This window comes from Hyla sarda, chromosome 4, assembly GCF_029499605.1.
Source record: "Hyla sarda isolate aHylSar1 chromosome 4, aHylSar1.hap1, whole genome shotgun sequence".
Lineage (NCBI taxonomy): Eukaryota > Metazoa > Chordata > Amphibia > Anura > Hylidae > Hyla > Hyla sarda.
In genome coordinates, this window is record NC_079192.1 from 298,280,866 (window position 1) to 298,308,348 (window position 27,483).

Here is a 27,483-nt window from a genome sequence, read left to right on the forward strand (position 1 = left end):
TTTGAATCTAGTCTTTGTAAAGTTACTTATACTTAAAGGGGTTCTCCGGTGCTTAGACATCTTATCCCCTATCCAAAGAATAGGGGATAAGATGCCTGATCGTGGGCGTCCTGCCGCTGGGGACCCCCGTGATCTTGCATCCGACACCTCGTTTGTAATCAGTCCCCGGAGCATGTTCGCTCCGGGTCTGATTACCGGCGGCGTGTGACATCACGCTTCGCCCCTCAATGCAAGCCTATGGGAGGGGGGAGTGATAGCTGTCACGCGCCCTCCCATAGCCTTGCATTGAGAGGCGAGGCGTGACTTCACACGCCGCCGGCCCTGTGGTCGCCGGTAATCAGACCCGGAGCGAACATGCTCTGGGGACTGATTACTAACAGGGTGCCACGTGCAAGATCACGGGGGTCCCCAGTGGCGGAACTCCCGCGATCAGGCATCTTATCCCCTATCCTTTGGATAGGGGATAAGATGTCTAAGCACCGGAGAACCCCTTTAATATAGTTAACCATGTAAGTCAAACTAAGTTATAGACTTCACCACTTTAGGTTGAGCTTGCCAATTCAGCTTTTTCCATTGGTACCCCTTATGTTATGAACACAGTTCAGATTGATTTTTGGGTATAATGAACTTTGCTTAAGTCATAAAAAGGGACGAAAAGGAATCGGAAGGTACATTCATGGGTTGGTCAAACCACTACATACTAAAGACTGAATTGCCGTCATTTCCCTCCAACATTTTCAATGCCTTGTACTCCATACAATATACATGCAGGTGCTCATCCTTGTTGTCTGGAGCACTAAATTGTCACTGATGTTATAAAGCACAGAAACAGAACTATGGCTTTTATTTTCAGGAATATATCTGCTACAAAACCAAAATGGCAATGTCCTTTATAGAGCTTCAGATTCACCACTCATTAAGCTTACTAAACGTACAGATCCAAATAGGATGCAGTTGTGCACACATGTAACCCATAAAAATTATATATATTTCACACCCTGTAGCTTCTTGTAAATAAATATGGATAATCATTGTATGTTTAACATTTAAAAGAAGCAGACACTAACATAGCTTCTGCAATAACCTCACCACCAACTATGTGTATACAACTATAATAAACCACAGTTGTAGAGTCCAACTACAAAATAATTTACACCATTTTCCAAGAAGAAAATATTTACATAGGTGATTTACAAACAGTGATGCAATAAATGGTGGCATTTCATGCCACCATTCCAAAGACGACAATTACAAAAAACAGTAACTGAAATGTGATACAACATAAACAATCCATGTATAAATCAGAATAGGTAGGTATGGGCGAGGAGTGCACCAAGTGTATCAACACATACTTGGATCCTATAGGACGTGAAACGTGTGGTAAAAACCAAAGGATTTTGTTCACTTGATTCTGTTTGCAAACCAGTCCAAGTCTTTCCGCAGTTACTATTGGCCTATCCAACAGGGATAGGTAAAAGGCTCTGTATTGTTACAGCACTGTAACCAGTTGTAGTAACTCTGAGATGAATCTTCAGGAGGACAACCCATATTACTCACATCTGAAATCTGGTGAAAGCAAAATCAAGATTTAGATTACAAAGTCTCAAATAGCACAAAACTACAGAATATTAAATATTTGTACATACGGAGTCCTTTATTTTCTTACATGTCAACATATGGTTTGTTCTAGTAAATAAATGAAGTTTTACATTTAGAGTTTCATATGAAGTTTCTTTCTGAACCGACAAGAGTTAAGAATATAAAAAGGGCCTGTGAAACCCATGTTTTAGACTTACCTGTACTTTTAAAATGTGTTGTACATACTACAATAGTGAATATATCGCCTATTTTTATTTTTTGCTGATTAGAGCCAAACTCTAAAACATGTTTTTTATAATTTTTTTTAATTTTAGTACATTGTAAGGCAGACCTCTTGCCTGAGCTGTTTTAACACCATTTATAAATCTGCTCTGTGACCTGTAAAGCGGTCATTCCAAAGGAAGGGGAAGGCTGAGCACTGAGCTTCAGCTATTATCTATATACCAGTATCACCTTTTGCTATAATCCTGCCGGTGATAAGGAAGACATTACTGGGAAGACATTCTGTACAAAACAGAAAAGTCTATACAAAAAAAATAAAAAATTCTCAGCTTACTGGCCCTAGTAGCCAGACTGAAAACTGCAACATCTCAGGCTATTTTTTGAATATAGATAGAAAAATGGAAATCGATCACTAAAGATTCTTAATGTTTAATAAAAACACGATTTAAAAAATTCATTTTCTGATTGCACATTCCCTTAACCCATTTCAGGCCCATGACATGTACATCACAGGTCGGGTGAGGGAGTATGGCGTGGGCTCGGGAGTTAGGCCCACGCCATAACTGTAGCTGCCATCTGCCAGTAATGACAGGCATCGGCGATTACACTGTTTATTTCACTGTTCAGATTCTGCAACGATTGGGGCCATTTTAACAGTAAATGCCAAGCATCCCTGGTGTACAGCAACCCCATTGGCCCTACCACAGTTTAATTGCAGGGCGCCAATGGGTTGCCAGGACAGCCCGAGGCCTTACCTTGGCCGGGCAATTGTTACAGCTTGCCTAAGGCAGTCTATAGCAATAGAGTGCAGATCTGATAGCTCAGCATAATGCAGAGAGCAGCCACAGACTAGGAACTTTATGCTGGCAGACCGCAGTACTTCAAGCAGGGGTGAGTAGCTCTCAGGAAACATGTGGAATTTGTAACTGGAGTACATTAAGAACTTTCATACATTTAGAAAGTGAATTACTACAAGTAAAGCTTTTGTTTGGAGTACTCAAGGCCAGCAGTCTAAATTACCGAAAAAGTCGGTGCGTCTTATACAGCGAATACACCCCTATCGCGGCGGTCCCTGCGGCCATCAACGGCCAGGACCCGCGGCTAATACAGGACATCACCGATCGCGGTGATGCCCTGTATTAACCCTTCAGACGCAGCGATCAAAGCTGACCGCCGCGTCTGAAGGGAAAGTGACACTAACCCGGCTGTTCAGTCGGGCTGTTCGCGATTTCACCGCGGCGGTCCCGAACAGCCCGACTGAATAGCCGGGTTAGTGCTTACAGGACACCGGGAGGGACCTTACATGCCTCCTCGGTGTCTTCTCCGTTCAGGGATCCCCTGTATGGCCGGCGCTCTCCTTCCTCGTCATCACGTCGTCGCGTACGTGCGTCGGCGTGCGTAATGACGGCGAAGGAGAGCGAGGATATCCGGCCGGCAGCAGACACGTTCCGGAGCGACGGGGACACGGCGACAGCGATGGAGCGACATCCGGGGCAGCGGTGACAGGTCCGGAGCGGCAGGGACACGTGAGTATTACCTCCTATGCAGTGGTCTTCAATCTGCGAACCTCCAGATGTTGCAAAACTACAACTCCCAGCATGCCCGGACAGCCAACGGCTGTCCGGGCATACTGGGAGTTGTAGTTTTGCAACATCTGGAGGCCCGCAGAATGAAGACCACTATTGGGTTGAAAATCTTTATTTTTTTAGATTTTGCACCTATAAACTGGGTGCGTCTTATACGCCGATGCATCCTATAGGGCGAAAAATACGGTATTCCTCTCTGCCTTAGGATTTTTTTTTGATATAACACAAAATAAATAAATAAAAAGATACATCAAACCCACCTGTAGGTTAAACAGATCAGCTTCTAAACCTCGAAGGGACTCTGTATCATCAATCCAAGAATTAAACAAGCTGTGTGTTGGTAGATAACTCTCTTTCCTGTAGGACAAGGATGCCATTTACTATTGTAAACCGGTATATAGCCGTATTTTCTCATAATCAGCAAAAAGAACATTTTGTTATGGAAGTTAAGTTAGGTCTTTTATCCAAGTTTGATGGATACTGATTGTAGAGGTGTGCCCCTCTGTGCCCTAGGGAGTATTTGCACTGGATAGATTTCACCAGTGTGGATCCATGTACAGAAAAGTCTAAGTATGCAAAACCAGTACCCAATACTTACCGAAATAAAACCTCTGACGGAGGATCCCATGCATGAAGCGCACGCCTCCAGAGTTTAACCTGCATGTCCCAAGACCGCCGACTGTACTTCTTATGTTTGTTGGGGCTGCGAGGGTGAATTCCTGGTATCCTTTCAGATCTAAGAAATTAGTAAAATGTTTCAAGTAGTTTTAGCTTAGCAAGTATGGTAAGCCTACCTTTCAATGTTAAATAGCCAATGTCATTAATACATTTTTTTATATTGTATTCCTTTATTAAAAATATTAATGTTTCTAATGTACTTCTAAAAATTACAAATTTTTACACTTTTTTACTTTGAAAATCCGGCCACTAGGGGTCTTCCTCCTTGTGCCAACAGTATTCTGTGTCTTCGGCAGACCAGAGTTTGGTCTCATATCCGCCGGCATGAGACCAGTCAGGAGATGCGGGCAGAACAACTATATACACTGCATTTGCTCTCTGCCCTGTCAATTAGGGATCGACAGATTATCGGTTTGGCCAATATTATCGGCCGATATTCACGATTTTGGACATTATCGGTATCGGCAGTTACCTTGCCGATAATGATTCGCCCTCCCGCCCTGGCCAGAGACTGCCGCCGCTGCCCCATTGCCTCCCCCATCCCCGGTTTTATAATTACCTGTTCCCAGGGTCCTTGCTACTTCTGGCTCCTGCAACGTCCTGCGCAGCGCAATGACGAGTGACGTCCTCAACGCGTTGTCACCGTCAGTGCGCACAGTGACAGCTCAGGACACCACCGGAGCCAGAAGTATCGCGGACCCCGGGAACAGGTAATTATAAAACCGGGGGTGGGGGAGGCAATGGGGCAGCGGCGGCGGTTGGACTAGGGAGGACCCCAGAACAGGCAGGGGGAAAGAAGCGGGCGGTGGTGGTGGTCTCTGGCCCCGCAAAAGCCGCTGCAGTTCATTGATTTAAAGCGCCCGCTTTAAATCATTGATTTGCAGCGGCTTCTGCGGGGCCGGGGGGGTGGAGAGAAATAGCTGATAATTTATACTGATATTCCGGTATAAGTTATCGGCCTGAAAGGTTACAGATTATCGGTATCGGCCCTAAAAAAAAAAGATAAAATAAATTTCAAAAAAAATCGATATCAGTCGATCCCTACTGTCAATCATGCAGGGCAGAGGGAATGCTGTGTGCATCCAATTGCTGCAGGTCTGTTCTGATCCCTTTGCTCTCTGCAACACAAGTGCAGAGAGGAGAGAGAACAGCATGCAGCGATTAGCTGTCTCTATGCTGCGCTCCAAGTGCGAGCGCAGTGTATAAGAGTGAGGGTGGATGGTCTCCCCGGCACGGCTTCTGCTGATGTCGGGTGTACCAGGAAACGCCCCCTCCTGACCACTATAACAGTGAGCTGCCACCAGGAAGAAATGTAAAAAAAAAAAATAGATATTTAAGGCGGGTGGGGGAAATTAATAGGGACAGCAACTATACTCAAGCCAGTAAGTAGATTGATAGGGTGGCTTCATTTTGTAATGGGGGGGGGGGGGGGGGGTTAGCTAAAACAGTTAAATATAGACTATTTACATAGAATGGGTTACCTCACCCACTGACTCCAGTTAATATAAATAAAAAACACCAGTTTATTTTTGCCTTGGCCCACTGTGTAGGAATGCTAAAGGAAACTGTCAGCCTGTTCACCCACACTACACCCAATACAATGTGTTATAGTCAGGGGGAACAGGAGTCCAACGAGGGGTCATTTACTAAAAATGTCCAGTAGGTCCTAGAAGATCCTCTGCTAACTTCAGTGAATTGTGCACTAGAGGTGGGGGCCCCACCGCCTCAATTTACATACTCATGGTCTGCAGCACCATGTCCTAGAAATTTGGAGTCGCTGGTCAAGTGAGAACTCTGCTCTTTGCATAGAGCGCATGCTCCGACTGACTATTCAGCTCTCGCTCCTTAAATGGGCAGTGTCAGTTTAAAGAACTTTATATGTTGTACATCTTGGCAAAACATTAACTTTTCTAATATACTTAAAATTTTATGATTTCCTGTTTATATAAGTCACAGCTTATACAATCATGGCTTTGTCCAAGCTGATGCATGGGCATGGACAAAGTCCAGTAAATGAGGGTGGGCTAGCACTCCTCTGTGCTCTCCTGTATGATAGGACAGGAGAGAGAGCCCAGAGGGGTGCTATCAGACAGGAGAGAGAGCCCAGAGGGGTGCCATCAGACAGGAGAGAGAGCCCAGAGGGGTGCCATCAGACAGGAGAGAGAGCCCAGAGGGGTGCCATCAGACAGGAGAGAGAGCCCAGAGGGGTGCCATCAGACAGGAGAGAGCACAGAAGAGTGCTAGCCCACCCTCACTTACTGGACTTTGTACCTGTAGTGGGACACCACACATGGACAAAGTCCTGTACTACCTGTAGGCCCTGTCAGGTAGAGTCCCTCTGACCTGGGGGCTCCCCTGCAGGGACTCCCTGTGTTATCTTGCTGACTTAAATATGGCGTATGTTACCTTAAGACCATAGCTAGGATTCTAGTGTATAGATAGTATATAGGATCTTTGGAGGACTCCAGGACCTGTGTGAGTAAGCCTGTCATGTTATGTTATACTGTTATATGATTTGTTGCAACATGTACTCCTAGAGAGCACCAGCTTTAACCTATGACCCACAGCTTGACCAATGGGCTTTAGTCCAGCCCCCCTACTATATAACAGGGTGGCCATCTTTAATTAGGCTGGGTTCACATCACGTTTTTATCAATACAGGACCACATACAGCTGGGGGGGGGGGGGGGGTTAAACTTTGCGCTCCCGTATCCCTGCTGTATGCCGCCCGTATGTAATTCATTTCAATGAGCCGGCCGCAATGAAACGCTGACTCCGGTGGGCTAATTTTTGCCCCTTATGCGGTTTTCCCACCGCACCTAAAAATCATAGTCGACCAGTTTAAGGTGCGGTGGAAAACCACATACAGGGCAAAAATGAGCCGACCGGAGTCAGCGTCTCACTCCGGTTGGCTCATTGAAATTAATTCCATACGGGCGGCATACGGCAGGGATACGGGAGCGCAAGGTTTTAGCTCCCCCCCAGCCGTATGCGGTCCTATATTGGTAAAAACTTTATGTAAAACCAGTCTTAGCTCTCTTTTCCTCAGACTCTTCTGAGAGTACCATCAAAGTCTTTGCTGAAGCAGCTACCAGAGAACCTTTGGGACAAGTGTTCAGAATCTGGAGTACCACCAAGCGACAACTCTCCAGTAAGTCTATAAGTCTATGTCTGCTGTCACTGAAGTTAGTCAAGTCCAGTCTAAACAGCCAAGTCTAAATTACAAGTCCAAGTCAAGTTAATTACAAGTATTGGTCCAGCAAGCTGCGAGTTCCTCAGGGTACTGGTCACATCTCTGGGAATTCTAGCCATAATTACACCTGTCTTCTATTCAGTAAAACCTCCGTTTACCCTCAACTGGTTGTGGACTCTATTCACTACTAGCCTGTGGGTAGCGGAGAATCTGGGCATGTGGTGTTCCGGAACCTGAAAACCCTGCCCCTGGGGTTAACATCTGATCCCACCACTCACTGCAACACCTGTGGCCCTGCCACTACTTACTATAGTGGAACACCACACATTCCTGTGCTTCAGCTTGGATAAAGCCATGATTTCTATAAAAATAAAATTCTTTTATGAAAAATTAGAAAAGTTAAAGGCCATCTGTACTGCATGAATTTTACATATTCCTAGCGAGGGCTGCAAAAATAAACTAAACTTTAACCCACCTTCCTACGTTCCCCCGTTGCTCCAGTATCTGCCTCACGGTCCTCTCCTGTGATCCTCTTGCTGCTTCCTGGGGACCGGAACGTCAGAGCCGTCAGCGTGTCACCGGCCGGCTCCTTACATGACAGTGCGCTCAACCCATCACCGGCCGTGGCGGGACATTGCTGTGGCCGGTGATACGCTGACTGCTCTGTGACATTCCCATCCCCAGGAAGCAGCAAGATGTTCGCTGCAGAGGACCGTGAGGCAGATACCAGAGCAACGGTGGAATGTAGGAAGGTGGGTTAAAGTTTAGTTTGTTTATTTTTGCAGCCCAGGCGCAGGAATATGTAAAATTCATGCAGTACAGATGTCCTTTAATGTTTTGCCAAGATGTACAACATAAGTTTTTGTATCTGACAGTGCCCATTTAAGTATGCAAATACACAACTCAAATGAGGCTAAAAGTATAAGCCAGGAGTTTTTTATTTTTATGTGTAAGCCCCAAACATTAGGATGTGATACAGAGCGCACAGAGCTAAAGAAAATTTTAAGTGTATGGCACCTGGACACAGTCAAAAGTTTTCTCCCCCGACTGTCCACTATGTAAAGTCCTCCTAACAGATGATACCAAGGAAGAAAAGGATTGAGCATGTTTGATTTTAACTACCCTACCGTTTTGTTTCTTGGAGATAAGCCACTGGCAGATCTGTCTGGTGGTTCCTTACCTCCCCATTCAGAATACATGAATACTTTGTCATGCCAACTTTTGTTTGTATGGGGTAAATTGTAGACATAGCTGTTAAAGACTTCTAGGCACCTTAAAAGTTGTTGTCCAGCAAAATAAACAACCTTTTAATGTGTCAAAAAGAATAAAGCAACTAATAGCCATTTATTTAAAATGCTTTTGCAAATGAAAGGTACTATACGACAACACTGGCCGAACATTGTCAGTGCTGATGGTTGAAGAAAACCATAGCTAACTGACAGTAATAGTCCTTATAACACTGAAGTGGGAAATTAACCACTAAACTCAAGCTTCTTAACAAGTACCTGTCATGATCTTTCTACATTTTATAAATCCTCAAGTTCCCACACTTTTTTCCCAGGACTTGACACTTGCTGAGGCCACATACCCCCTTAGATCTCTGAACTCTATACTCTACTGACCTGAGGTCCCACCAGCATTTCCTGACTTGTTTCTGCCTGGCTGCTGCAGGAGACAATCTGCAAGCAGGACCAGAAGAAGGACCCCTGGTAGCCAAACTTTTAGGGAGTTAATTTAACAAAGTTAGAAAATTTTATTAAGTATATAAGAAAAATGATTTTCAAATAGGCTAATCTATATCATTTTTATTACTAATGACATGTACCATTTAAAGATGGATTTACACATTATTGGGGAGATTTATCAAAACCTGTGCAGGGGAAAGTTGGCCAGTTGCCCATAGCAAACAACTCGCTTCTTTCTTTCTTAACAAGACATGAAAAATAAAAGAAGCGATCTGACGTGTTGCCATAGGCAACTGGTCAACTTTCCCTCTCCACAAGTTTTGATAAATCTCCCAGTTTGTTTCACTGGTTTTAGCTGCATCTGTGTTACATGCCGACCATGAAAGGATTTCAACCTTTACAATGTATGATGAAAATCTACAAAGTCTGTGGCCCAACCCAAGACAGAACGATTTGCCACGTGTGAATCCACCTAAGCTCCCTAGGTAAAGTGTCTAAAGGCTTACTTGGGAACTTCTTGTCGATAGCGTCGATAACCAACAGTGTTTTTGCCATAATCTATTTGCTTCTGTCGCCTTTGAAGGACAGCTTCATCAGTCTCAAGCTTATTGGACTGTTGTGTAGTGGTTGGACTGCTAAAACAGAAGGTTTGTAAAAACGGTCAGGTCCATATTGAAGCCAACCATCTATAGCATCAGCTATTTGTATGAATTTAAAATAATGAAAGTTTTTGATGAAAATGTTAAGAGTCAAACACCTTAATCTATGCTTTTTCAACAAATCCAGTTCTGTATTCACACCAACACTGACCCTTGTTTGGTCACAGTCCTTCTCAAGGGAAGGTATATAGTCAGGGAAAGTCCGCCTGCAAAACACATTTATAGTTTCCTTAGGAGAATTCGGATAAAAACCATTTAGTAAAATGTATCCCAGAACACACACTACGTAGTTTTGCAACCATGCACAAAGATAAATTAGGCTGTGTTCACATTTCTGCCATTCTCTTATCTGAAGGTTCAGGTTTCTTTATCTGGAAGTTCTAGGTGAACACATGTACCTTGCAGTATCAGATATATCTGTATGTTGATAGCCACCTCCTTTTGACAGCAACCCTGGAGCACTGAGAAACCGGGATCTTGATGGTACCCTTTAAGAGATTTATAAAATATTCAGCAATAAAATTAAATTAAAACCAGTGATGCCTTCAACATTTCGGTTTAAGACTAAAAATGTTATATTAGGCAGTCCCATTGATCGTGAATAGCGCATCAGTGCTCACGTCCTTGGAGACACAGTCTATTAGAGACCATTTTGGGTGGGGACAATCATACAAAGTGTTAATGGTGGAACAACCCCTTCTGAAAACCAAAATTCTTTGCTGTATGATTTCATATAGCTCTGTTTTGTGCCGTTCCTTTTATTCTTTCTAGAACTATATGACTAAGTAGCCATCTGGGTGCTACCAGTTGTTCCTACACTTAACTTTAATTGGATAGTGTAAAAATGTAAGCTCCTCCCACCAAAATGGTAACACCCAGTTGGCTATTTAGCATACATTTCTAATGAAGATAACAGCACAATATAGGAGCTATAACATTTTTTCCAGAAATTGTTGGGATAAGGGATGCATGCATTTACAAAAGCAGACTGACCACTCATCTTTAAACACACATAAGCATCTCAAAGCATACAATCTGCACAGTTGAGCTGAAACAGTGTGAAACAAAAGTAGATACATGTAAAATTTGATTTATGACCAAGATAAACGGCGATAAAGTCCTAGAAAGCCCCAAACATTTAACCTTGAAGGTTTATCCGTCAACTGTGCCATCAATGTTTGTTGAGTGGATGTCTGACCTCTGGGGCCCGGACTGAACGGCACAATAAAGTAAGCATTGGATGCCACTCATTGTTTACATAGGCACCGCACCTCATCCATCAAACAGCTGCATCTGGTCCTGCAGCTTGTCCCCTCAGTCACTGAATGGGATTAGCTGCAGTATCGGCCACAACTTTTTGTAGTGCTGAGCTGCATCTGTACACAAAAGAGGATGTGCCTCCTTCAGGGCGCTAACTGAATGCTGATTTTACATGGCTCTAATATAGATGCATTTGTGTATATTATGGCTTCAAGCCCTGGGCCTCTCTACAAGTCTGATGACCTGAACTGTCAGCTATCTGTTCTCAATGAAGAGTGGAGGGGTAAGCCACTGCTACAGTATCTGGGGACATATCTCTGAGAACAAAGGGTCAGGCAGTTAAAACCCAACATTCCCAATTCTCGTGACTCCATCCAAGATCCATTGGTGCAGAGTATGGGGCTCCCAGTCCCTATACACATTTAGTTGGATAAAGATTACTTTTGACTAATGAAAGCCTTAACTTATTTATTCACAAGAGTGGCACACCTTTTTGAGTTCTCCAAGGCTAGGGACCTTGCTTTAACATCCTGTCCCTTAAAGTTGGGTTGCACTAAAGTGACAGTTATTGCTTGTCCTATTGTAAAACTGTGGGTCTCATAGGCTTCCATGACAACTTGCAGGATTGTCCCAGTCACATTTGTAAGAATGGTGCTCTGCAAGTTCTCATGGCTGCTATGCCACTATCTATTGAGGATGCCAGTTTACAGATGTACACAGATTATGCATAGTCTGCACACAAAATGACAGATCCAAGCCACCTGGTAGCTGGAAAAGACAATTTTTAAAGCTATAAAATACTCCTTGTCAGGACCTTCCATTGACATCAGTGGGGCTCATTTAATGGTGATTCCAGGCAGAAATGGAGGCAGAATGCACATGAAAATTCTGTTGGATCTACCTTATTACTTGGGGTGCACACTACAGTATTTTCAAGAGGAATTTCACAGCATGAAGAGAAACATTTGTTACTTCAGCCAGCTGTTACAATCACAGTGAGTCTCAGGATTGAGACCTGGTGCGATCTAAACTTTTGACATGTCTGGAAAACATGTTTAAAGTTTATATTGAAAGTTTTTTTTTTTGTTTTTTTGTTTTTACAGAGCCTAGGGTGTCAGCACGTTGTGGGGTGCACATAGAAGTTGCTGGGCAGCGAAGGCATCGAACCTGATCAAATAGTATGGGCATCACTAATCGGTTGTAAGCCGGCATCAGTGTTGAGCTAACTTGGAACCGGAGCACTTTGAAAGCTAAACTAATTTATATAGACTAAAGTCATCAACGGCCGAGCCGCAAGGTTCTCTACGAATCAATTTACTGTACACTCAACTCTGGCCAGCATGGTGCACTAAAGGCTATCAAGTAATGCCTTATATAGTACAGCTACACCCCTCAAATAGTAGGCGTTTAAGTGGTTGTTTGTCAGTATTTTGCAACTGTGCAGCCTCCCCTTATATAGCACTGTAGCTGATTTGCATCATATTGGGAATAGGTGCCTAACCTGCCCTTGTACCAGTAAGTGTGGCCTTATTTCTTAGATTTTTTTGAGTGCTATAAAACAAGAGAACTACATATCTTCCACGCTCCCCTGCTACCTCCGGTAATGCTGCCCCTGGTCTCCGATGCTTTACTCTTCCACAAAATTGGGTCAACACGTCAATTGCTACTCAGTAACCCAGTGGCCAAAGCAGTGTCCCAGGAGCATGGCTGAGACCAGGACTGGGCAGAATAAGTCCGGTGGCTGAGCAGAAATTGAAATATTAACCCCCAGCACCCGGAAGAGGAGAGCACCAAAGACTGGGAGCAGAGTTGCTGGAAGCGGCAGAGGAGGGCAGAAGGTATGCACCACTTTGGTTTTTATAGCACACAACCTTGGCATCTTTTTATTTAACACTAATGCTTTAAATACTGGAACACATGCCAAGGCTGCTTTCACATGTGTACTGTATACGTTCAAAAAAAGATTCAAAATACAGAAGTATTATGAGTAAAATATCAGAATGACATCTATACTTCTGTATAGTAAATACTTTCTCTTACACCAGAGGCAGTGCCTGCGTGAGAGGAACTATAGAAGGCAGCCAATAATGGGCTTACCTAGATTGTTATAGACTGCAAAACAAATTGTGTTACTTTGAAACAAGTACTGCATAAAAGCTGCGGCCCTCTGTTTACTAATGGTTACCATTGCAAATACAAGCAAACCTGTTCATTGTAGAATCAGTTTTATTTGTTACCCAAAAATGTCCTCCATGGCTGTGAAGTTGTCTATCAACATCCAGGGTTCAGGAAGCGGAGTCTTTGAAAGCCCGTGCATTTGCGAGTCATGGTAGGTTAATGGCGGCATACACACTTTCAGCTGAGGATCTAGCCTACAAAACATTAATAAGGTTATACTAAAGTGATGTTTAATGTCACCTATAATAAAACCAACTTTTTATAAATATAATAACGCATTACTGGCAATTTGTCTACAGTGACTTCTATAAGCTCATTTGTGATATTACCAAATATACATGTTCTATGCACCTTATGAAAAGAAAAGCTAGAAATCCAGACATCGAAGGCCAAAAAAAAACCTGTTCTAAATTATAATAAAACCAAAGGTCATGTTTGCTTTTGAGATAATTTAATACAAAAAAAATAAAATAAAATATACACCACTGGGCTTTTGAGATGTTAGACCCCAATCGCACTTCTCTTGAAAACAATGACCCCCTTGCAGCAACAAAAATTCCAAGAACAGCCAAGTAGTCAGTTTCATGCAGTTTATGTTACTCAAATAGACATTGAGGAAAGTTATTAAACTGTGCATCTATATGACCTTTATATAATAGTCTGACTGTGCCATAAAGGTTTCTGACGGAATCTCATAAGTGAGCCATGCAACAGCCTGGAGCCCTTGACAAAGCCGTTGAGGTGGCAGCATTCTTAACCAGCAATCGCTTTGACTACTGCTCAGGGGCAGATTAGTTACTTTGCTTCTTCTGCCAAGTTAGTGGCAGGTATTACAGTGTATTCGATAATACACCAATGTAGGGCAATAATATACTGGCTGCACTTTAATTCATCACAACAAGAGTTAAAATTCAAGACGTAACTCACGGTTTCAAGGAAATATTCTTCTGACTTGAAAGGGGTACTCCTGCCCCAAAACAATCTAGCATGCAGCACCCACCTGTAAGTACTGCCAGAAGTGCTGGAGGTTCTCAGTCTTTTACCTCGCGACCAAGGGGACGGATCATCGTGACATCACGCCCCACCACCTCAATGCAAGTGTATGGGAGGGGGCGTGACAGCAGTCATGCCCCCTCCCATAGACTTGCATTGAGGGGGCGGGGTGTGACACGACACGGGGCGGGGCGTGACGTAATAATCCGTCCCCATGGTCGGGAGGCAAAAGACTGAGAGCCTCCAGCGCTTCCGGCAGTACTTACAGGTGGGTGCTGCATGCTAGATTGCGGGGGTCCTCAGCAACAGGACCCCTGCGATCAGACATCTTATCCCCTATCCTTTGGATAGAGGATAAGATGTCTTGGGGCTGGAGTACCCCTTTAAATCATCTTTCCATATTCCACAACGTTTCAGGGACGGACCCCCTTATTCATGCGCATTGACTGCTGGGAATACGAACACCTAAGTAAGAACTCCACAGCTGTGTGTGTTGTGGAGTTCTTAGGTGTGTGTGTTCCCAGCAGTCAATGCGCATGAATAACGGGGTCCGCCCCTGAAACATTGTGCCATGACTGGTGAACCTACAGATTATTCTGCTATTTTCTGCTGCTGTTAGAAAGTGTCCTGCAAGACTAACTTGTGTAATATGGAAAGATGAATTTAAGTCAGAATAATATTTCCTTAAAACCGTGAGTTATGTCTTGAATTTTAACTCGCTTGTTACGAAATCAAGTTGGCGTGCAGTCATTATATTATTGCCCTACGTTGGTGTGTTATGTAGTGTACTTGAGTGGAGCTCCGAGTGTATGGGCATACACCCTTGATGTGATCATATAGGAGCTCAATTGCATTGTTTCTACAAGGTATTACAGTGTAACATAGTAACTGCAGTTCAAAAGTGGATTAGCCATTACATTCCCAGCTCTGAGCAGTATTTGTGTTTTTTAGACTGACTCCTAGTGGAATCTTTAGTGTATCACAATTTTTTTTATTGATCTAATAAAAATTATTTAGGGGTGTTTCTAGTTAAGGGTTTATCCCTTGGGTGGGGATTGACTTTAGAGTTGTTAGGAATTAACCCCTTAAGGACCAAGACCATTTTGGCATTAAAGGGGTACTGCTCTGCCCCAGCATTCAGAATATATTGTTTCGAACACTGCAACGCCCCTCGTGATGTCATGCCACACCCCTCAATGCAAGTCTATGCGAGGGGGAGTAGCATGTCGTCACAACCCTGCCGCTCGCACCCAGCGTTCTAAATGAACACTGGGTGCCGCATAGATCATAGAGGCCCAAGCAGCAGGACCCCCCATGATCCCACATCTTTCTGTCTAGGGGCAGAGTACTCCTTTAAAGGGGTACTCCCCCGCTTGACATCTTATCCCCTATCCAAAGGATAGGGGATAAGATGTCAGTACGCCGCGGTGTCATCGCTGGGGACCCTAGGATCCCTGCTGCGGCACTGCGCTATCATTACAGCACAGAGTGAGTTCGCTCTGCATGTAATGACGCGCAATACAGGGGCCGGAGCATCGTTACATCACGGCTCCGCCACTCGTGAAGTCACGGCCCGCCCCTTTCAATACAAGTCTATGGGAGGGGGCGCGGCGGTCGTCACGCCCCCTCCCATAGACTTGCATTAAGGGAACGGGCCGTGATGTCACGCGGGGCAGAGCCATGACGTCACGCGTCCCTTGTATCGCCCGTCATTACGCACAGAGCGAACTCGCTCTGTGCTGTAATGATAGCGCAGTGCTGCAGCGGGGATCCCGGGGGTCCCCAGCAGCGGCACCGCGGCGATCTGACATCTTATCCCCTATACTTTGGATAGGGGATAAGATGTCTAGGGGCGGAGTACCTCTTTAAGGACAGAGCAAATTTTCATTTATTCCTCCTTTTAAAATCCATAACTTGTTTTTTCACCTACTAACCCATATGAGGGCTTGTTTTTTGCACGAACAATTGTCCTTTGTAATGACATCTTTCATTTTACCATAAAATGTACGGCGCAACCAAAATGTTATTTGCGAGAGGAAATTTATAAAACTGCAATTTTGCAACTTTTGGTGGTTTGGTTTTTACGTAGTGTATTTTATGGTAAAAATTATACATTTTCTTTATTCTATAGGTTAATTATGTGGTTAAAACAATACCCAGTTTATAAAGTCTATGATTGTACTATTAAAAAAAAAAATTTGAATTTTTTTTAAACAAAATTGGTATGCATAATATCATTTTCTGACCCCTATAACTCCTTTTTCCGTACACGGGGATGTATGATGGCTCAATTTTTGCGCCGTGATCTGTAGATTTCATTGTTACCATTTTGTTTTGATGGGACTTTTTGATTGTTTTTTAATCTTATTTTTTTCCAACATATGAAGTGATTAAGTGTCAGTATTTTTAGAGTTTGGTATTTTTTTTTTCCCGTTTACGCCGTTTACCGGCGTAGGATCATAAAAAGTTATATATTTGAACAGATTGGACATATACGCAAATGACAATGCCAAATATGTAAATGTTTGGGTAAAATGGGAAGATAAGGGGGATTAGATTTTTTCTAGTTGGAAATTACCAGCCAGTTATTCACAGGATTATCTGTGAATTAAATAGTAAATAGGTCAGGTTGTGAAACCACGCCTCTTTTCAGACTGACAACGCCCTCTTTGCAACAGACCACTCCTTTTTCGGCTTATCACAACGCAGTGTTGAGTTTGTCAATTTCCTGGCGCACACTGACATGTCTCAGACACTATGCACCAAAATACCTTGGAAAAAAAAACATAAAAAACTAGTTCGTTTTAGCCTAGTACAGTGGTCGGCAAGCTGCGGCTCGCGAGCCACATGCGGCTCTTCACGCACTTTAATGCGGCTCTTGCAGTGCGGACGGGCCGCGGCGGCCGCCCATGCACACTGGTAACATACAAGGGCCTGATACTAGTATCAGGCCCTTGTATGCAGAGCAGCAGCCGCCACATAGTCCCGACCACTGCTGTATACTAAAAACCAGGGTGCCTCCAGCTGTTGTGAAACTACAACTCCCAGCATGCCCGGACCGGCAAAGGCTGTCCGGACATTCTGGTAGTTGTAGTTTCACAACAGCTGGAGGCCCCCTGGTTTTTAGTATACAGTTAGTTTTTACCTGCTCTGGCCGCCCCCCGCCTGCAGCCGCAAACGGGAGCCGGCCCGGGCAGATAATCTTTTCGGGACATAAGGATGTCCACGGGTCACTAACCATTCTGCGCCCGCCGCACGTCCTCCGCCTCTCTATGATTGTACGCAGTGACGTCCCGTGCGCACAACCATAGAGGCGCAGGAGTACCAGAAGGACCGGAGGAAGACGTGCGCCGGCTGGAGCCTGGTGAGTGACCGGCGGCACATCATCTTCAGTGTACCGTGGGGGGGGGGGGGAGCTGCCGACCTAATGGGGGGGGGGGGGCGGGGGAGCTGCCGACCTAATGGGGGGGGGGGAGCTGCCGACCTAACTGGGGGGGGGGGGAGCTGCCGACCTAACTGGGGGGGGGACTGCCGACCTAACTGGGGGGGGGGGAGCTGCCGACCTAATGGGGGGGGGGAGCTGCCGACCTAATGGGGGGGGGGAGCTGCCGACCTAATGGGGGGGGGGGGAGCTGCCGACCTAATGGGGGGGGGGGAGCTGCCGACCTAATGGGGGGGGGGGGAGCTGCCGACCTAATGGGGGGGGGGGGAGCTGCCGACCTAACTGGGGGGGGGGGGAAGCTGCCGACCTAACTGGGGGGGGGGGGAAGCTGCCGACCTAACTGGGGGGGGGGGGAAGCTGCCGACCTAACGGGGGGGGGGAGCTGCCGACCTAACGGGGGGGGGGAGCTGCCGACCTAACGGGGGGGGGGAGCTGCCGACCTAACGGGGGGGGGGAGCTGCCGACCTAACGGGGGGGGGGGGGGAGCTGCCGACCTAACGGGGGGGGGGGGGGGAGCTGCCGACCTAACGGGGGGGGGGGGGAGCTGCCGACCTAATGGGGGGGGGGGGGAGCTGCCGACCTAATGGGGGGGGGGAGCTGCCGACCTAATGGGGGGGGGGGGGAGCTGCCGACCTAATGGGGGGGGGGAGCTGCCGACCTAATGGGGGGGGGGGGAGCTGCCGACCTAATGGGGGGGGGGGAGCTGCCGACCTAATGGGGGGGGGGAGCTGCCGACCTAATGGGGGGGGGGGGAGCTGCCGACCTAATGGGGGGGGGGGGGAGCTGCCGACCTAATGGGGGGGGGGGGAGCTGCCGACCTAACTGGGGGGGGGGGGGAGCTGCCGACCTAACTGGGGGGGGGGGGGAGCTGCCGACCTAACTGGGGGGGGGGGGAGCTGCCGACCTAACTGGGGGGGGGGGAGCTGCCGACCTAACTGGGGGGGGGGGAGCTGCCGACCTAACTGGGGGGGGGGGAGCTGCCGACCTAACTGGGGGGGGGGGAGCTGCCGACCTAACTGGGGGGGGGGGGAGCTGCCGACCTAATGGGGGGGGGGAGCTGCCGACCTAATGGGGGGGGGGAGCTGCCGACCTAATGGGGGGGGGGAGCTGCCGACCTAATGGGGGGGGGGGGGAGCTGCCGACCTAATGGGGGGGGGGGGGAGCTGCCGACCTAATGGGGGGGGGGGGGGGAGCTGCCGACCTAATGGGGGGGGGAGCTGCCGACCTAATGGGGGGGGGAGCTGCCGACCTAATGGGGGGGGGGAGCTGCCGACCTAATGGGGGGGGGGGGGGGAGCTGCCGACCCTAATGGGGGGGGGGGGGGGAGCTGCCGACCTAATGGGGGGGGGGGGAGCTGCCGACCTAATGGGGGGGGGGGAGCTGCCGACCTAATGGGGGGGGGGGAGCTGCCGACCTAATGGGGGGGGGGAGCTGCCGACCTAATGGGGGGGAGGGGGGAGCTGCCGACCTAATTGGGGGGGGGAGCTGCCGACCTAATTGGGGGGGGGAGCTGCCGACCTAATGGGGGGGGGAGCTGCCGACCTAATGGGGGGGGAGCTGCCGACCTAATGGGGGGGGGGGGAGCTGCCGACCTAATGGGGGGGGGGGGAGCTGCCGACCTAATGGGGGGGGGGGAGCTGCCGACCTAATGGGGGGGGGGGGAGCTGCCGACCTAATGGGGGGGGGGGAGCTGCCGACCTAATATGGGGGGGGGGGGAGCTGCCGACCTAATATGGGGGGGGGGGGGGGGAGCTGCCGACCTAATGGGGGGGGGGAGCTGCCGACCTAATGGGGGGGGGGGGGAGCTGCCGACCTAATGGGGGGGGGGGGGAGCTGCCGACCTAATGGGGGGGGGGGGGGAGCTGCCGACCTAATGGGGGGGGGGGGGAGCTGCCGACCTAATGGGGGGGGGGGAAGCTGCCGACCTAATGGGGGGGGGGGAAGCTGCCGACCTAATGAGGGGGGGGGGGAAGCTGCCGACCTAATGAGGGGGGGGGGGGAAGCTGCCGACCTAATGAGGGGGGGGGGAACTACAAGGTACCGTACATCGCGGTAGGAGGGGTAGTCTTATACTGCGAGTATATCCCAAACTCTATATTTTAACTGTGAAAGTTGGGGGTCATCTTATAGGCCGGCATATACGGTATATGTGAGGGGCACATGTCAGGGGGGCATTATATTGTGAGGAGCACAATACAGGGGGAATTATATATGAGGAGCACATGATATGACCCCCCCCCCCTGTCATGTGACCCCACATATAATAAAAACGTATTGAAACTAAAAACAGAGTACCATCCTATGTATTTTCGGTTTTAAAAATGTGGCTCTCAAAATAAATTTCAATCGTGGTTTTGGCGAGATTTGGCTCAGATGGAAAAAAAAGGTTGCCCACCACTGGCCTAGTACATAAGGGCTATTGTCTTCAATGGGAAGGAAAATATACGCAGCAAAATACGGCACGTGTGACCATACCCCTAAATGTTTTTTCTAGGAAAAGACTTAGCCCATCCACAGGCTAGGCTATCAATAGTTGGGCAGAAGGGTACAGACACCCTCTATGATCAGTGCTTATACTACACAGCTAGAATCAGTTGTCGCTGTACTCTATGGTGGGTGTACAGAGTGAGGGTGGGTTTCACATCAAGTTTTCTAAGTACAGGGACTGGATCCAGCTTGGGCTGAAAACAGGCACCCTGTATCCCAGCCCCCTTCTTATTCATTTGAATGAGCCAATCGGAGTCAGATAGTGACTCCGATCAGCTCATTCTTGCCCCGTATCTGGTTTTCAGTCCGGTCAGAAAACCGAATACGGCGCAAAAATGAGCTGACCGGAATGAGAAGGGGTCCGGCTGTGATAGGGGAGCGCCCGGTTTTCAGTCCCCCAGCCGGATGCGGTCTCCGTACTAAGAAAACGTGATGTGAACCCCAGCCTTACTGCATTACTAATAACTTCAGTATGATGAGAAGAGATTAAAGAACATGTCACAAGATAAAAAAAATTTACTCGAAGGCTTCTTTCACACTAGTAAAGTTGCTCTGTTACAAACTGACGTTAATTGCTCTTTCTTCTACTTTGGCTGCCATTAATGTCCGTTATTGTAACAGAGCATAACGGGAGTTATAACTGGCAAAGAGGATCCCATTCACTTGAATGGGATTCCTCTAACATCCGTTATAAGTCCCATTATTGCAGCCAAAGATACCGGGAGAAAGACTCATGAACAAATTTTTCTCCCGCTATCTTAAAGGGGTTCTCCAGTGCTTAGACATCTTATCCCCTATCCAAAGGATAGGGGATAAGATGCCTGATCACGGGAGTCCCACCACTGGGGACCCCCGGGATCATGCACTCGGCACCCCGTTTATAATCAGTCCCCGGAGCGTGTTTGCTCCGGGTCTGATTACAGGCGACCACTGGGCCGGCGGCGTGTGACATCACGCCTCCCCCCCGTGCAACATCACACTCTGCCCCCCAATGTGATAGCTGCCACGCCCCCTCCCATAGACTTGAGGGGCGGAGCGTGACGTCACATGCCACCGGCCCCATGATAGACAGTAACACGATAGGACTGATTACAAACTGGTGCCGCATGCAAGATCACGGGGGTCCCCAGCAGCGGGACTCCCGCGATCAGGCATCTTATCTTTGGCACCTTTGGATAGGGGATAAGATGTCTAAGCACCAGAGAACCCCTTTAATAACAGACGTCACCTACTGGACGAAAAAGGTAGTGTGAAAGGAGCCCAACTGTTTCCCACCCTGGATGCCTCCAGATGTTGCAAAACTACAACTCCCAAAAGCTGTCCAGGCATGCTGGGAGTTGTAGTTTTGCAACACCTGGAGGCACCCTGGTTGGGAATCACGGCTGCTGATTGTGTGTTTTAAACCTGTGGGGATTTACCAAAAAAATATGCAGTTGACAAGTTGACCATAGCAACCAGATTGCTTCTTTAATAAAAAAAAAAAAAAAGCAAAGATAAAACCAGCAATCTGATTGTTTGCTATTGGCAACTGGTCAACCTTTCTTCTGCATAGGTTTTGATAAATCTCCCAACTTTTTTTTTTTATTTTTATTATTTTATGGTCCCTAATTCCCTAGTTGCTCACACTGCCTGCAGTTCACTGAGGAGGAGTGGGAGTTCGCTTGCTTGCCCTCACATCTCATGTGGAAACTTCCTCCTCAGAGCTGACAACTGGCTGCTCTGTGCACTGAGGTTCATGCCCCAGCTCACACAGCAGGCTGATTGACAGGAGCCTGCACCGAGCCCTGCTTGTCACACCCACATTTCAATTTTGTCCCTGCACAGAGACAAACAGGCAATAGCTGCCCCTAGTGGAATGAAGTAGAAATACACATTTTAATATATATTACAAACATATCTGCAGTATATAAACAGTTTTTTGCAGATGACTGTGCCCAATTAAGCCACCCACTGTTAAAGGGGTACTCTTGTGGAACACTTTTTTTGTAAATTAACTGGTGTCAGAAAGTTAAAACAGATTTGTAAAATGACTTCTATTAAATATTTTTCCTTCCAGTACTTAGCAGCTGTATGCTACAGAGAAAAAGTTTCTCTTTTTGAAATTTTTTTTGTCTTGTCCACAGTGCTCTCTTCTGACACTTGATGCCCATATCAGGAACTGTCCAGAGCAGGAGAAAATCCTCATAGCAAACCTATGCTGCTCCGGACAGTTCCTGACATGGACAGAGGTATCAGCAGAGAGCACTGTGGTCAAGACAAAAGAAAGTAAAAAAGAAAAGAATTTCCTCTGTAGCATACAGCTGCTAATGTGTACTGGAAGGGTAAGGATCTTTACAAATCTGTAACTTTCTGGCACTAGTTCATAAAAATAAATACAATACCCCTTTAAGTCCCCAGGAGGAAAAGTAAAAAATAGTCACCCCCCCCCCCCAACCATAAATACTAATCATTCCCCTCTCCAAGCCCTCATATGGCTCTGTAGATGGAAAAATAAATGATTTAAAAAAAAAAAAAAAAAAAAAAAAAATGATATTAAAAAATTATTGGTCCAGGCTTTAAAGGGTACCTCTCATCAAAAAAACTTTTGATATATTATAGATTAATGTATGCAGAATAACTTTACAATTGCATGTTGTTAAAAAATATGCTTCTTTCTATTTAATTTTCCACTTTGAAGAAATGACCACTAGGGGTCTCCCTACCAGTCCTGGCAGCAAGCATTTCAGACTCATGCTGGAGTCCTAAACACTACGAGCTGCCAGTCTGCTTTGTTCACAAAGGAGAACACTCAGAGCTGCCAGCCTGCTTTGTTCACAGCCTGTTTGGCTGTGAACAAAGCAGGCTGGCAGCTCTGAGTGTTTAGGACTCCAGCATGAGTCAGAAATGCTTGCCGACAGGACTGATCGGGAAAAATACAATAGAAAGAAGCATATTTTTCATTAACATGCTATTGGAAAGTTATTCAACATTCATTAATCTAAAATATATCAAAAGTTTATTTGATAAGAGGTACCCTTTAACCTCTTCAGGACCCATGACATATGCATACATCATCACACCCTGGGTCTTAAGGACCCATGACGTATGCATACGTCATGGTCTTTTCCTGGTCTCCGCCGCCCACCCGGCGGAGACCGGAAGCGGATCCCTGCTGAAATCCTTCAGCAGGGATCCAGGGCAAACGTCGAGGGGGGCCACGCGATCTGCGGCGATACCGGGCTGATCGGGTCTCTGGGACCCGACCGCCCGGTAATTTTGCATGATCCCAGCTGTCACAGACAGCCAGGACCATGCTGAAGTATAGGAGTGAGGTGGCAAGCCTGCCACCTCCTCCGATCCCCTGCGATTCTTCGGTTAGTTAATCGCAGGGGGGGGCGGTTACTTCCTCCCGTCCTGCCCGGCCCCTAGAAGTCCGGAGAGGACGGGAGGAAGACCGGAGGACGCGGCGGGGGACGGAGTGCTGGGGACCGGCCCCGGTACTTACCTCGTCCCTGAAGACCCGGATCCCGGTGATGAAGACGGCGGCGGCGACAGGTGAGTTGATCTTCAGCCGTGGTCGGGCCCTTTACAGCAATGCACGTCGCCGTAAAGCGACATGCATTGCTGTATTGGGACCCTGTATACTACAACTCCCAGCATGCCCAGACAGCCCTTGGCATCTGGGCATGCTGGGAGTTGTAGTTTTGCAACATCTGGAGGTCCACAGTTTGGAGACCACTGTGCCCTTCCAGATGTTGCAAAACTACACATCCTCAGCATGCCCTTACTGTCCAGGCATGCTGGGAGTTGTAGTTCTGTAACATCTGGCCCTTCAGATGTTGCAGAACTACAACTCCCAGCATGCCTGGACAGTTTTGGCATACTGGGAGTTGTAGTTTTGCAACATCTGGAAGGGCACAGATTAGGAACCACTGTAGTAGTGGTCTGCAAACTGTAGTCCTCCAGATGTTGCAAAACTACAACTCCTAGCATGCTGGGAGTTGTAGTTCTGGACGAACTACTACTCCCAGCATGCCTGAGAATGCTGGGAGTTGTGGTTTTGCAACAACAGGAGGCACACTGGTTGGGAAACATTGTCTGTTTCCTAACTCAGTGTTTCCCAACCCGTGTGCCTCCAGCTGTTGCAAAACTATAACTACCAGCATGCACTGATAGACTGTGCATGCTGGGAGTTGTAGTTTTGCAACAGCTGGAGGTCCCCCCCCTGTGAATGTACAGGGTACATTCACATGGGCAGGGGCTTACAGTGAGCATCAGGCTGCAAGTTTGCGATGCAGCAAATTTTGCGCGGCAGCTCAAACTCCCAGCGGGAAAATCGCTGTAACCCTCCCTGCCCATGTGACTGTACCCTAAAAACACTACACTACACTAACACAAAATAAAAAGTAAAAAAACACTACGTATACACATACCCCTACACAGCCCCCCTCCCCAATAAAAATGAAAAAAGTCTGGTACGCCACTGTTTTCAAAATGGAGCCTCCAGCTGTTGCAAAACAACAACTCCCAGTATTGCCGGACAGCCGTCGACTGTCCAAGCATGCTGGGAGTTTTGCAACAGCTGGAGGCACCCCGTTTGGGAATCACTGGCGTAGAATGCCCCTATGTCCACCCCTATGCAAATCCCTAATTCAGGCCTCAAATGCGCATGGCGCTCTCACTTTGGAGCCCTGTCGTATTTCAAGGCAACAGTTTAGGGTCACATATGGGGTATCGCCGTACTCGGGAGAAACTGTGTTACAAATTTTGGGGGGCTTTTTCTCCTTTCACCCCTTATGAAAAGGTGAAGTTGGGGTCTACACCAGCATGTTAGTGTAAAAAAACAAATTTTTTACACTAACATGCTGGTGTTGCCCTATACTTTTCATTTTGACAAGAGGTAAAAGGGAAAAAGGCACCCCAAAATTTGTAATGCAATTTCTCCCGACTACGGAGATACCCCATATGTGGGCGCAAAGTGCTCTGGGGGTGCACAACAAGGCCCAGAAGGGAGAGTGCACCATGTACATTTGAGGTGATTTGCACAGGGGTGGCTGAATGTTAAAGCGGTTTTGACAAACGCAAAAAAAAAACCCACATGTGACCCCATTACAGAAACTACACCCCTCACGGAATGTAATGAGGGGTGCAGTGAGAATTTACACCCCACTGGTGTCTGACAGATCTTTGGAACAGTGGGCTGCGCAAATTAAAAATGTTGTACAGCCCACTGTTCCAAAGATATGACAGACACCAGTGGGGGGTAAATGCTCACTGTACCCCTTGTTACGTTCCTCAAGGGGTCTAGTTTCCAAAATGGTGGGGGTTATTTTGCTGTTCTGGCACCATAGGGGCTTCCTAAATGTGACATGCCCCCCGAGCAAAATTTGCTCTCAAAAAGCCAAATATGACTCCTCTTCTGAGCATTGTAGTTCGCCCGTAGTGCGCTTCAGGTCAATTTATGGGGTACCTTCATACTCAGAAGAGATGGGGTTATAAATTTTGGGGGGTATTTTCTGCTATTAACCCTTGCAAAAATGTGAAATTTGGGGGGAAACACATTTTATTGATATTTAAAAAAAAATTTTTTTACATATGCAAAAGTAGTGAAGCACGTGTGGGGTATTAAGGCTCACTTTATTCCTTGTTACGTTCCTCAAGGGGTATAGTTTCCAAAATGGTATGCCATGTGTTTTTTTTTCCTGTTCTGGCACCATAGGGGCTTCCTAAATGCAACATGCCCCCCAAAAACCATTTCAGAAAAACGTACGCTCCAAAATCCCCTTGTCGCTCCTTCCCTTCTGAGCCCTCTACTGCGCCCGCCGAACACTTTACATAGACATATGAGGTATGTACTTACTCGAGAGAAATTGGGCTACAAATATAAGTATAAATTACCTCCTTTTACCCCTTGTAAAAATTCAAAAATTGGGTCTACGAGTGTAAAAAATTAAGATTGTGAATTTTCTCCTTCACTTTTCTGCTATTCCTGTGAAACACCTAAAGGGTTAAAGTGCTGCCTGAATGTCATTTTGAATACTTTGGGGGGTGCAGTTTTTATAAAGGGGTCAGTTGTGGGGTATTTCTAATATGAAGACCCTTCAAATTCACTTCAAACCTGAACTGGTCCCTGAAAAACAGTGATTTTAGAAATTTTGTGAAAAATTGGAAAATTGCTGCTAAACTTTGAAGCCCTCTGGTGTCTTCCAAAAGTAAAAACATGTCAATTTTCTGATGCAATCATAAAGTAGACATATTGTATATGTGAATTAAAAAAAATAATATTTGGAATATCCATTTTCCTTACAAGCAGAGAGCTTCAAAGTTAGAAAAATGCTAAATTTTTTATTTTTCGTCAAATTTTGGGATTTTTCACCAAGAAAGGATGCAAGATACCACAAAATTTTACCACCAAGTTAAAGTAGAATATGTCACGAAAAAACAATCTCGGAATCAGAATGATAAGTAAAAGCATCCCAGAGTTATTAATGTTTAAAGTGACAGTGGTCAGAATTGCAAAAAATGGCCGGGTCCTAAGGTGTAAAACAGCTGGATCCTTAAGGGGTTAAAAGGGCTTTGAGGGAACAGAACAAAAAAAAAAAAAAAAAAAAAATCCCTAATGTAAGGAAAGACCAGTCACACACACACAAAAGAAATACTGATACCCCTATGGAATTCATCTCCCCAAGGCTATAGTTGGCTTTATGCACCCGTTTCATGTAAATGCTGATTTAGCACCTTCCCCAATATCCTCACAGTAACCACTTCACCCAATAGCTCCTACACCACGCCAGAGGTAACATCATGAAGCCCCACTCCCCAGCATACATACAAGCTACTCCACACTCAGCCTCATACCGCTGCATGGCTCAAGAAACAGCTGATCAGAGCCACTCCCCCTCCCCGGGCTTTAAAAGTCCCGCCGACGTCACACGGGGCGGGGCTTAAATGCATCATTTAGTGATGCCAATACCATATAGCGTAGAAGTATTCACTTACTACGTGCGGGGAAATCAAGAGCCAATCACAGGCACCCGGTCACTGTACGTCACTAGGATAACCAATCACAGCAGAGGTTGTTTCAAAACGGGCAACGCCTCCTTGTACTGACCCCCAGTGCTGGTCGCTGATTGGTCCGTGTCTGGGGCGGAAGAATTCAATTTCTCCAGTGCTTGGATTCTGGTCGGTTCATGTTTTCCGGGCTTGGCTCGGTCGGATCCCGGGAGGACGTACACCGAAGCGGCACGTATTGACTGGTGCTTACGGCTTCCCCATGGCAACGGAGACTAGACACCGGCACGGATGACGACGGGTTACCGCTAAAACGTGAGAACGATGATGCGAATGTGTCCATGCGTCTGTTGATCCACAAAGTCCCGGGCACATCTGTATAGAGCAGTGTTTCCCGACCAGGGTGCCTCCAGCTGATGCAAAACTACAACTCCCAGCAAGCCCGGACAGCCTTCGGCTGTCCGGGCATGCTGGGAGTTGTAGTTTTGCATCAGCTGGAGGCACCCTGGTT

At 46.8% G+C, this 27,483-nt stretch overlaps 2 protein-coding genes across 8 annotated transcripts in view; one reads left to right on the forward strand and one right to left on the reverse strand.

Annotated features, from left to right (window-relative positions):
- Positions 1-717: 717 nt before the first annotated feature.
- LOC130369411 (oocyte-specific histone RNA stem-loop-binding protein 2-like) lies at positions 718-27,208 on the reverse strand. Of its 6 annotated transcripts, none has more exons than XM_056574663.1 (9): positions 26,820-26,949; positions 13,120-13,254; positions 10,021-10,110; positions 9,721-9,828; positions 9,470-9,595; positions 8,901-8,996; positions 4,006-4,143; positions 3,668-3,764; positions 718-1,566 (listed from the first exon to the last, which is right to left on the reverse strand). In XM_056574663.1, exons 1-9 carry the CDS (start codon positions 26,825-26,827, stop codon positions 1,447-1,449), a joined length of 918 nt encoding a protein of 305 aa, XP_056430638.1. In that variant the 5' UTR covers positions 26,828-26,949; the 3' UTR covers positions 718-1,446. The 6 variants fall into 6 exon arrangements, with proteins under 6 accessions (XP_056430638.1, XP_056430643.1, XP_056430641.1 ...); XM_056574666.1 differs by lacking the exon at positions 26,820-26,949 and adding an exon at positions 27,073-27,208 and having other exon boundaries at positions 720-1,566; positions 9,470-9,598; XM_056574665.1 differs by lacking the exon at positions 26,820-26,949 and adding an exon at positions 26,961-27,071 and having other exon boundaries at positions 720-1,566; positions 9,470-9,598.
- CDC25C (cell division cycle 25C) overlaps positions 27,073-27,483 on the forward strand; it is a 49,617-nt gene continuing 49,206 nt past the window's right edge. The window contains exon 1 of one of the 2 annotated variants that reach the window (XM_056574660.1): positions 27,073-27,287. The gene's annotated coding sequence lies outside the window, so the exon portion shown is untranslated. The remainder of the gene's footprint in view (positions 27,288-27,483) is intronic. The other variant, XM_056574661.1, reaches the window with a different exon arrangement.